Raw genomic sequence first — 12,245 nt, 5'->3', positions numbered from 1 at the left:
GCCCAATTCACTGATCACAGAGTGGCAAGCACTGCAGGGAGGCTGCTGTGCTTCCTGGAAGAAGCAGCCTTGTCTCAGAAACAAAAAGTGAGAAAGTACTTGTACCTGAGCCTCCGAGCTGTTCAGGGGCTCTCTCAGCTGCCTGCGGGGTGCCACTTGCTGGGCAGTGTACCTTGCACAGCGTTCTGCTTTCAGGCTGGTTTTTCAATGTGTAGCAAATAAAAGGAAAAATAACTTGAAACAAATATTTCCTGTTCTGTGGTATTTAACAATGAAATTGTAAACCACAGAAGGGACTGGGCTTGATCTAAAGGTCTTTGAAGTCAGCAGAACTATTTCCACTGATTTCAATGTGCTTTGGGTGCAGGCCATGGAGGAAGAAAGCAAATGTTTTCTGCCTCAAAAAGTATTAACCACTGGCATTCAAGGAACAGTAAAGTCTTAGGTTTAAAATGTGTTCCTTTAAATAAGGTAGTCAGAAACTTAGTTAATTTCTATCTGCTTCCTAATAATTTGTCACTCTTACACTAAAAAGGAATATGTTTATGGAACTCATAATCATACACTGAGAAGAAAAAACACTTAATACTGTCATTTGCTTCCTATCTTCTTCCATTCTGTTTTTTGTGTATTGTATTTCTCACCAATGTAATGATGCTTATGCTGCTGGTTGTTATTGCAGATTGAGAACTGTAGATTTCCAGTGGAATTAAACTTCACTGTAGTGATGGTGGCTGACAAATATATTGACCTCATTATTTTTCAGTACAATTTGATCTCTTAAACATCATAGTGAATTTGGTTTTGTTGTCATGTTGTTTTTTGTTTGCCTTGTTTTTTTGGGACTGAGAAGAAATAGGTCAGAGACAGTTTTTGGTGAGTATTGTTCTTCTAGGAATAGTGTATGCCCCTCCTATTGCAGGGTGAGACAAATAGGGGTATGCAGCAGCTTCATGTGTAAAATCAGCAATGGTTTTGCCTGCAAATTTTGTCCCAGACAGTTATTAAATGCAAGAAAAGGAATCTATCTGCCAGCTGCCTACTGCCCAAGGATGCTGTCCTTGTGAATCAGCAGCCCTGTCAGGATGTCAGAAGGCCATCCTGGAGTCTGGCAGATGTCAGCAGCCCACCGGGGGTGGGGGCGTGTGTTGGGCTTCTTGTCACGTGAGAGCAGAGCCTGAGCAGCTCAGTTTGCCTGTGCACCAAACCAACCCCATCCAACTGTGAGCAGCCAGAGAGGAGATCCCAGGCTGGTGAGCTGCAGGAGAGGACAAGACTTTGTTGTCATGGCCAGGCTGCATTACCTGCACAAAGAACCAGTGAACTGGCATCAGCTGGAAAATACATCAGGAGAGGATTAAAGGTGATGCAGAAAACAGGAGGATATGAATTAATGACATTTTTCAGCCTTCTGTATGATAGCAATGACCAGCCATTGTGCATGTTACAATGAGAAGAATTTTTCAATGAGGCCTCGCTATTTCAGGGTATGTCTATGAAATAAACTTACTTGTCTTTTGAGACCAAGCTTTGAAACGTCACAGAATCACAGAATATTCTGAGTTAGAAGGAACCCACAAGGATCATCAAGTCCAACTCTTAAGGGAATGGCCCATACAGAGATTGAACACACAATCTTGGTGTTGTTAGCACTGTTCTGTAACCAGCTGAGCCAGTGCCTCGTTTGGAATTTATCAGGGTTTAGAATAGGGTTCAAAGAGAAACCAGAATGGAGTTAAGAGCATTCTTCCAATTTGTAAGAGCCATTGTTTACATTCATCGGAAAACCATGAAGCAAAGCAAACATAACATAATTTAAAAAAATGTGTGTGTTTTTTTAAGCATCTGAGATATCAAGCATAGTACAATTTGTACTAAAGTGTGGGTGCTGCTAACCAGAGTCCATCAAGAGAGCAGTTCAGCTTGAATTTACTCCTTTGGAAAACTCCTCTTTCTCCCCTATATTTCTTCCCACTGCAGAGCTGCACTAATTTAAGTTGCATAAATACAAGAAGAAAGATCTAACAAAGAAAGGAATATGAAATCACTTTGTTCTCTTTCAGATGAGCATTCTGTGTCTTTCAGGCTGTCAGACTGGGGCATCATGGTGGTCTCAAGCTGAAAAATCATGTAATCAAAAAGGTAGATGTTCTGAAACGGTATCTTACAGAAAACTGTAATTTCCATGGGAGTTATCTATATACTTTGGTGTTTTAAAGCAATTAGAATAAATAGCCTATGGTAAAGCTTTCATATTTTTATAATATGTTAATGATTAACTGACTTCCTACATCTTTGTTGACTTAGTGGGAGAGTGACAAGGAACTGTGAGGTACCTATTTGGTAGCATAACAAGTTGGACAATTCGCATGGGCATTTTTTTCCACCTCCCTTTTGGAACTTGCTTCACCCAGCTGACACTGCTTCAAAGCCTTAGGCAACTCTCAGAATCAGAGAAGTAAGTCCCCTTTTTTTAAAATATTACTTATTTTATGACGTGCTGATAGAGAACAGATGGGGAGAGATTTAAGTATTTATTTGTTTTCTATAAAGAATGCTTTCCCAACAGGGAATTGAAGAATTAAGTTTTCAAGTATTAAATTATAGAGATATTGATAAGAAGAGACCTTTGTAATTACTGTACTGTTGGGTTTTTTGAAATTCCCTTTCTGCTGCAAGACTAACATTAAACAAAAGATATGGTTAGTTAGACTATACCATGTTCAGTATGGTCCAATACAGCTGCATCTAAGCTATAATACTTTTCAAAAGCAGGATTTGAACGGTAATTTAGAAATGCATGTGATGCCTGGCATCATCTAAAGCAAAAATATTTATTTAAAATGTGAAATAAGTGGAAATAAGTGAATTTCTGCTTACATGGGCTGCAAAAAAATAATTATATGCTTATTTTAAATAAGAAGAGTTTATCGTGAGCTCTCTCTTTAAGCTGGTTATAAGCTGCAGTAGAATTCCTAGGTTTTTGGCAGGCAAGTAGGTTCAGACAGGGAGACTCAGACATTGCTCTTCTGTTGGAACATTTTTTAGCTTATTTTATTTTAGCTCTGCTATCATTTACTAGGAAGAAAGTATAGTCTGCTATCCTTTTGGAAGGCTCTCCTTGCACCCACTACCCCAATCTAAGAAGGAAACCTGGCCAGCAGGTTGCTGTGTGCAGGTTGCTGTGTGCAGGTTGCTGTGTGCAGCTTTTGTGCTCTCCCACTGCGCCTTTAGCAGGTGCTTCCTTGCGTGCTCTTGGCGCAGGAAATGCTCCTGCCTCCCAATCCGGTGCTGTGCAGCACTTCTAGGCTGATATGCAAGTTGCTTCAGGAGTTCTTAATTTCTCCTGCAGCTCCAGGAAGCATTTGTTCCTGTTCTTTTGGCTGAGAGATGTCTGTCCTTGGATGACATCTTCCCATGCCCCAAGTGTGTGTTCAGTACCTCATCTTCCCAGTTGTGTGTGAGTTCTCTGGGACCTAGATGTGCTTGCCTTATTTACACCAACCCTTAGTGCTCTTTTCTCTGTGCCAGACACCCAGAGTAGACAAGCTTTTGGCCTCCCTCTGCTTTCTGAAGCTTCCTGAGAGGATCCCATCTCAACACAGCCAGGTTATCTGCCTTAGTTTTTCAGGGGCTGTCATTCCTGGAATGTCTCTAAACTGTTCCACTCTGGCTCTAAATGGAGCTCCCTTCAAGACAGAGGCAAAACAATCTGTAACAACTCTGATAACATGGGGTCATCTGGGTCCTGGGTCAATCCCACAGCCTTCTCACTGCCTATCAGCCTGTTTCCTTATGTAACAAGAGGTAAAATGGGCTCAGACACAGAAAAGTAAATTAGAATGTGAAAAAGCAGTGAGAATATGTAGAAATTATCAGTTTCATTTTGTCCTATTATCAAAGCAAATCTAAACATTTTCCTGAAATAAGCAAAGACTTTTACACGGCTAAGTTTCAATGTATTCTTACTTGATGGAAGAGAAATGAACATTGCTTTGGTTTGCTTGTTTTGAAACATAGTGAATAAATGGAAGCAGCAGAGTTTATAACATTGGACATTGACATTTGGAGGGACAGGGGACATAAGGCATGTTAAATCTGGGCATACCCTACAAATCTGGACATACTCTACAATGACTTCTAAGACTCTAGGCCCCACTAGTTTGTCTTTTTAAACTGTATGTTAGTGACAGCTCAAATCTGAACACGAGATATCAGAGCTCAAAACTTCATGAGTGTCAGGGAGATGTATTCAAGGAATGGGTCATAAAAGCAGCTAATTTTTTTTCCTAGGAAAATAGGAACAAAAGAACTGCCACACTGACTGTTTGAAATGTCTGTTGAAGAAGGTAGGAATAGACTCATTTATCAGCCAGTGGTGGCAACTCTTGTGGCCTGGACCACAGCAAGATGGCCTCAGACAAAGCTGTCCTTCAGCCAGAGCTATGCTGAAACAGTGATGGCAGAAGGGTAAAAACATTTCTGAAGCTCTCTTCTAGACACATCCAAACTCAAGGATCCTAAGGCATTAATACAATCTTTATGTCATGTCATCTGCATGTCTTTAATATCATGTCAAGGATCATGCAATTTGTGTAAGACTTCCACAAATTTCCATGACAAGACCCAACTCCATCTCACATTTCCCTGCAGTTTCAGTGTTTGAGATCTTATGTGCCAGGTGTTGATGACTGGCCTGTCCAGCTCTGCCTGAGGTCCCAGAGGGGTAAGAGATACTGCAGAGGGGATGCTGCTGCTGAGGAATGTATTACCCAGCACACACCAACCAAAGGATCTCTCCTAAATAGCAAACTCCCTTCAATGCCTCTGAAAGCTGCAGCCCTGTTGCTCTCAATGATGAATTTAAAGACAAGTCTTGCAGGTGATTGTGTGGTTGGGGACACTTCCTTATGCCACCCTACAGTCTGGACAACTGTCCCTGGCACAGGCCTTCATCCCCCAGGAGGGAGCCTGAGACCCAGTAACCTGAAAGGCCCAATTATATTTAAATGCATGAATTAAGAGAGTTTGATAGCTTTTTTCTCTCTTACATTTACCTGCAGGGCTTTTTAAGTCTCTGTTTCAGGAACATTAAGCAGGGCGAGTTTTAGAAAGCAGATCTGAAGCCCAACCAATGCATATAGAATACTGAATGTAATTAAAACATCTTGGAAGACACACTATTAATTGCAGAAGTGAAATGCATTTGGTGTAAATTAGGTTTCTACACCCTCAGAAGCAATATCATAGCCCCAGCCTTTTGCTACTAACAATTACTGGAAGAAAAAGAAGTGTTGACAAAATTACAAGATAGCTCAATTTCTCTTTTTTCCTGCTGCTGAGAATATCAGGAGGTGGGGATGTGGCCACAAAGAACTGAGCTATTCAACTGCAACATTTCATTTTAGTAATTTTAAAGGTAAGCCTGATGCACAGATGACCCAAACCTGCCTCTATGAAACCACTTAGCAGTTGTGAGAGCAGCTTGCTTGCTTTTTTTTTTTCTCCTAGAAGCAAGTTTGCAGCTGTAGGAACGTCAACATGGCTCTCTCGGGCATCCTCTCCATTTCTTGAAACTAAGAGTTGGAAACTCATGCCTCATTCTGTCCCTCAAGTCCACGTGCAATGGCTCAACATACTTTCCATAAAGAAAAAGAGCTACTTACTGTGCAATGCTTAATTTAAGTAAAATCAGCAATAAATATAAAAGGATCCTCCAAGCTTCTACTTTTGGATTAATACACTGACATGTATCACCTTTTACTAGTAACTTCTGTCTTCTCTGTGCAAATTTGCATTGAATGCAAATTTACATTTAATATGCACCCCCCCCCCCCCCCCCCCCCCATGAAGACAGGCTGGAAAAGTTGGGGCTGTTCAACATGGAGAAGAGAAAGTTGTGTGAGGACCTCCTAGCAGCCTTCCAGAACCTGAAAGGGGCCCACAGGAAAGCTGGAGAGGACTCTTCATCAGGAGATGTGATGGGACTAGGAGGAATGGCTTCCACTGAAAGACAGTAGGCTTATATTAGATACTGGGAATAAATTCTTTACTGTGAGGGAGGTGAGGCACTGGAACAGGTTGCCCAGAGAAGCTGCAGACTCCCCAGACCTTGAAGCATTCAGGGCCAGGTTGGAGTGAGCTCTGATCAACCTGGTCTGGTGAGAGGTGCCATTGCCCATGGCCAAGGGATTGGAACAAGATATCTTTAAGATTCCTTCCAGCCCAAACCATCCTATGATTCTATGATTCTGTCTTTCTTTTACTTTACTAGGGTATTTAGTTAAAAACATACCTGTGAAGGAAAGCCCTTCCAAATGAAGGAAATAAAAGATATATTTAGAGAGAAAATGGCTGTCAGGTGAGAAGCCTGTAGAAGCAGGTCTCCGGTTTTTAGTTACTGTTTCTAGACTTTCCAAAGACTATCCCCAGAAGTTTCTGGGGTTCTTGTTGGAATGAACTGAGTAGATTTTAAATGAAAATGTAGATGAAATAATGGGATACTGAAAGATGGTACTGTGGCCACCTCTCAAAACCACTTCTCACTTCTTTTGGTGAAAAGGGTTTTCAGTCACGCTTTTCATTCACTGACACAGATACCACATAGACCTAGCTTGCTTCTGCTGGCCAGATTACCTTTGTAGGCTGACTCCATCCCATGAAGTAGCTGGTCTGCAAAGATGGAATGCTGAAATTTGCAGCTCTGAGAGAGCTCCTGAATCAAGAACCACATGCCAGTGACACCACCTAATTACTCAGAAGATCTCCTGTAGCTGACTGAATATGAGTTCATTTGCCTTAGGACATTTCACCTAGTGACTGTGTTACATCATTGTATTATTCAGACCATACAGGTAACCTTACTACACCAACTAAATGAATTCAAAATATTTATGTAATTAATAAAGCATGAAACCGGCCAGTGCTGTTTGTGTTAGCACAGCCTGCTATATGAACTGAGCTTTGAACTGTATTTTATCCAATATAGCTCAAACATGCAGGGACTGAGCTTTCACATTTTTCTCCCAGAAGGCTGAAAAGGGCATTTGCACAGGGACCAGAAGTTTTAATATAATTTAAAAAATAAAAAAAAATAAATTGTTTGTTTGTTTGTTTGGGTTTGTTGGGTTTTTTCCCTGTGGAATACAAGTTGGTGTCAGATCAAATTCTTCCTTTCTGAAAGGGATGCCTCTGTTCTTGAAATCTACAGGAATGGCACTGCTGGTGTTTGAGCCAAGTTCAGCACCTGCATCACCCACCTCCTGTGGATAGAGACTTGTGCAGGGTCAGCCCTAAGGTCCAGCTGAGGGAAAAGCTGACAAAGCGCTGACCCAGGCGCTGCTGTAAACCCCAGCCTGCTATGACCTTCCCTCCCTCCCTCCTTTCTTCCCTCTTGAGGCCTCACAGCAAGGGAGTCGCTGGAATGGCTGAAATCCTGGAGGACGACGCCCTCTGCAGCTCGCTCCCAGTTTTATTTGGCATCTGCAAGAGAAATTTTTTTTTAAATACTTGCCACCGTAGTTCTGAAAAATCAATGTATCTTTCTACACTTGGGAGAAAAGGAGTTTCCCTGATCCTCTTTTCCCAAAGGCTTCCTTTAAAATCAATGCTTCTGGCATGTTGCTTTTCATGATGTCAGCAAAACCTGTAGTGTGTTTATTAATATTCACAGTGATAGAGACTGGAATTGGGAACTAGAACTTTTTTAAAATTTTGACATGTTTTCTTATGTCAAGAAAAATCCTGTAACTATTTTACCTTGATAGTTTGTTCCTTATTTTCATGCTGAATCTCAGTACCAGGAGGTCATTAAGTATAGGTTCTGTTTGATTTTCCAAAATAGAAAAGTAGGAGAACTGTAATTTAATTTAATCATCGATTTCAAAAGTACTTCTTTTGAACCTAAGTCAGTGATACTAGGCTAGATCAAATATGTTTCAGTGGGCAGGGTGTGGAGAAATGAGCCAAAATGAATCATTTCTTACATAAACAATTTTTTATGTGTCTAGACACCTGATAACTCATCTAAAGCCCATCTTTGTTAGCTGGTTATTCTCCAGTTCTCTCAGAACTTTTGTATAAGCTATAAAATCTTTCATCCTGTGTGTTTGCTTGTTTCGTGTTTTCTTGAGAATTTTAAAGGGAAAAAGACCTTTCCCTAATTTTTAAATTTTATAATTAAAATGGGCACGATTCTAAGTATCTCAGCACATGCAGGTTTGATAGTAGGCTCGGAATCACATTTACTCTCACTTACTTCTGTGAGCAGACAGTTGGGTACATTCAGTCAATGAAGTTATATGCTGATAATATACTTGGAAAAGCTGTTGATGATAAGGATTCACCTGCTGACATATCTTTTATGACCTTGGTATCAGCAAGTTGTCTAAATGAATGTTTATGATGTACACAAGAAGTGTTACAGAGATATGGGCTCTACACAAAATGGTATCTTCATGTGGTTCAGGTTTGGCTGCTCTGTGCTCCACTGATTCCAAGAGAAACAGAATGGAGCACAGGACTCCTCTGCTCACCCTCATTCCTGTCCAGCACCTTCCCACCGCTGGATAGGAACAGAAATGATGCTGTTTTGAGGAACCAGGACAGAAAGAGGGGCTACTGTGCTCCATGCCTGGTAAAAACAGTTAATTAGAAAGAGGGGTTATAATCACTTTGTAAATAATGCAGCAAACTGAGAAAGTATTTATAAATTGGTTTCAGTTTAAGTAGATAAACATACAAGAGACTCTTCTGGAGAAATTTTCTCCATGCTGGAGAGGATTAAATGTACACTTGCAATAATGGAGATTAATATATCCCACAGGGAATCTATTGGAGATACATAGATGAACTGGGAGGCCAAAATGATAAAATTGCAGATCTTGCTGTGTTTGTCTGGCATCAAAAATCACTCTGTCCCATTCTCTCATGGCTGGCACCACCTTCAGGACTGAAGTAAGTATTGGGCACTGGCATGAGAAGAGGGACACTGTCTGCTTAAGGCCATATTGTTATGAAGATATTTCTTTTTAAGACTTCCACAGGTGGATTTTTGCAACTAGATTGTATTGCAAACTGAATCTGGTTACCTTAAGATCAGTAAATAGAAAAATTGTTGCTTTAGTCTTTATGTTTAATGTTTAGTACACAAAACATGGTGGCAGACATATCTTATTAGAGTCAACTTGGTACGGTATTTCTCCAGTCTTGAATTAAATAGGAGCAGTAGAAAAAGTATTTTAGAAACCTTATGAAATATACAGATCTCTAGAACCTTTCAGATTCACCTGAAAGATGTGGCCTCAAGTAAATTTGAGGCCACATCTTCACTGGTCACAGATCATTCCTATAAGTATTCAAAAAAATGGTACAAAAGGCATGGGAAATTAAGTGTTGATTTGTTTATATTTTTTCTTCTTTTTTCTGTTTTTTTTTAATACAATAGAACCATAATTTGCACTCATGCTGACTGAATGTACAGTCAGCAAACAAATCTTAAATCTAAATGACTAAAATACTTTCCAGCACAGTTTTAGGATTATTCAAACTGGGGAAACTGGGCAATTTATAAACAAGTGGGATTTGCAAAGGTAAAGCAGAAAAAAAAAACTTGGGTAAAGTTTGAGGGTGGGAAAGCAATGGCAGCATATCCAGGTGCCAGCCCCTGCACAGTGTTACATTTCTGATTAATTAAAATATTTCCACTAATGCATTCATGGCTAATTAATCTGAAAATGGTCAAAGTTCAGTGGTTGTTATTAGACTTTGTGGCCTGCATTTGCTCATGCCTCTGAACTATGGTGTTTTCTGTCTGACACTGGTCCCAGCAGCTCTCAGTAAAGACAGCACAAAAGCTGAAGTCTGTACAGACTGGGCTCCAGCATCAAAGTCACAGCTGCTGGGAGAAAGAAGCACACATTCTGCTCTGTAGGATCTCTTGCAACAGTCAGGAACCTGAGGATTTTCTCAGATTTTGTTCCTGCTAGCCAGTAACTCTAGGGCTCCTGATTATGTGTAATGTGTTAAACAATCTTTGAACGTAATGAGTGGTTAACAAAGTAGACAATAACTTGGAAAAAACCCATAAATTTTCCTTTTGTGAATGTAAAAAGGAGATCTTTAGGGGAGCTAATCAGAGACTCTTTCTCCTCTGTGATACCATGACATATACAGCATTAAAACCTGTATATTACTTGTCCATGGATATTAAATTTCAACAGTTCATTAAAGTTGGGGGAAGATGACTGCCATCTTCCCTCTACACACACATTCTCTTTTTCACTCACAGGTTCACCTATTCATCCAAATAATTATTGCCTTTGTCATTTTATTTTTTGTTTCTTTGCAGTGCCTCTCTCTCTTTACATGGCAACTGTGTCTCTGACAGAGCAGGAGATCTCCAAAGGATGAACTCTCTGGTCAGCACCTCACACCTTCAGCTTGCTGCCTTTGTTCTGGGCACAATAGGCTGGATCCTGTGCACCGTTTCAATGGGAATTGTGGAATGGAGAGTGTGGTATGTGGACAACACCACTGTCATCTCCTCTGGCATTGCCTGGGTTGGGATTTGGAAAGTCTGCTTCATCAGTTACCTTTACGTCTCACCTGGCTATAGAGAACAGTTTTGCCATAAATTCAGTGGCTATGACTCCTTCATCCCCCATGAAATTTATGCTGCTCAGGGCCTCCTGTTGATTGCCATGTTCATGGGCTTGCTGGGACTGGCTGCTACAATATTTGCTCTGAGAAATGTGTATATGGGAGTCACTCACAAACTTCTCATTGCCCCGTTCTTCCTGGTGGGTGGCTTCTTCTACATATTTGCTGGTCTGTGTGTCCTGATTCCTGTGAGCTGGAATTTCTATTCTGTAACTCACAACCAGAGCATAGCTTTTCCTCCTTCTTACTACATGCCCTCCAGTCCAGCGGCACAGGAAGCTGGTGCTGCCATTCCTGTTGGGATTGTGGCTGTTATCCTCCTGCTGCTAAGTGGGACATTTTCTCTCTCATACAGATTTCCCATGACCGCAAACACTATCACAAAATCCTGACAGGACAAATCCTTCCATGCTATTTCAGAACAAGAGCATAGTTAAGAGAAAAGGACAACAGCATGAGTGGTTGTAAAGTTAAGGAACTGCAGAATTTAATTTTATTTTATAGTAGCCACACTATTTTCTTATATGAACCACTTGAATCACCATCTTAGTACTCACCTATTAGCAGAGGTTTGTCTTGGAGATAACTGCTGTTGAGCAGCAAATGTGATTAAATTTTACCAGTTGTCCTCTTTTGTATATACAAATACTATTGATAATTTTTTTTTGTGTAAAATATTTACCATGCTCAAAGAGCTGACTTTGAATGAACTGTCCTGTAAGAAAAATGTGAAGTAACATGTATTAAATGTGAATTTATTTCCTTGTCAGTACTAAGTTCTTTTGTTGTTTATTTAGTTACATCTGTAGCAAAGTATGTTTCGTGACAAGTCAAGACTTTTAAAACCAATAATATGATTGTCATCATGGTTGTGTCAAATGACTCTTCCCTGAATTGGCTTATATATGTCTTGCCAATTTCTCCTTTTCCTCTAGGGCACATAAAGAGCCATTCCTTTATTGCTTCTGTTTTTCTTTCAAGCTATTTGCATTTTATGTTGCAACATGTTTGCCTGCGGGGAAGGTGCGCTCTTTAGTTCCTAACTGAGGCAGAGCCAAAAAGTCTGCAAGTGTTTGCTTCTTCATCTGGCACTTCACTGAATCCAAATGTATTGCAAAAGACGGAAATAACTTGTACAAGTTATTACAAAACTAATGTCAAAATCAGTGCTCTCGGTAACCAGGAGTACTCAGTGCACCTTTCAGGGTATGATTCATCTGATGTAGAAATCTATATCCAAACCGGTCACTTCAGGTTCTGTTTATAATCAATGTAGAGACTAAGACTGACTTTTTCCAAGGTGCCTAGAATGGCTGGGAGATTACATGCTCCCTGAAAACCTTTTTCTCTTAACCCACTGTAATGGCCATAGTAACCACAGTCGCTAACTGTGGCACATATAAGCAAACTTCACCTAAGGAAAAAAGAAAGAGAAATGTCCCAGATAATGCAATAAAGACAATTAAAAAAAAAAAAAAAGTTTAGGGATTGAGGAGGAATGAACCAACAGTGTTGACAAATAGATGATCTCTTGAAAGATGTCCTCATAATGTTGTTACATTTTTAAAGAATGCTACAGAAATCTA

General features: G+C 40.2%; 1 protein-coding gene and 1 long non-coding RNA gene across 2 annotated transcripts in view; one reads left to right on the top strand and one right to left on the bottom strand.

Moving 5' to 3' along the window:
• Window positions 1–12,245, bottom strand: part of LOC137468396 (uncharacterized) — a 31,817-nt gene that overhangs the window by 8,609 nt on the left and 10,963 nt on the right. The gene's annotated exons all lie outside the window — the stretch shown is intronic.
• Window positions 2,328–11,980, top strand: CLDN34 (claudin 34). The gene is made up of 3 exons (XM_068180097.1): window positions 2,328–2,458; window positions 8,825–8,955; window positions 10,349–11,980. Exon 3 carries the CDS (start codon window positions 10,407–10,409, stop codon window positions 11,049–11,051), a length of 645 nt encoding a protein of 214 aa, XP_068036198.1. The 5' UTR covers window positions 2,328–2,458; window positions 8,825–8,955; window positions 10,349–10,406; the 3' UTR covers window positions 11,052–11,980.

Source organism: Anomalospiza imberbis, chromosome 2, assembly GCF_031753505.1.
Source record: "Anomalospiza imberbis isolate Cuckoo-Finch-1a 21T00152 chromosome 2, ASM3175350v1, whole genome shotgun sequence".
Taxonomy (NCBI): Eukaryota; Metazoa; Chordata; class Aves; order Passeriformes; family Viduidae; genus Anomalospiza; species Anomalospiza imberbis.
Note: the sequence above shows the minus strand (reverse complement) of the source record. Positions and strands in the feature narration are given on the sequence as shown.

Bases quoted from the DNA above. Each gene is read 5' to 3' on its own strand.
- CLDN34 (XM_068180097.1), top strand. From the start codon at position 10,407: ATGAACTCTCTGGTCAGCACCTCACACCTTCAGCTTGCTGCCTTTGTT.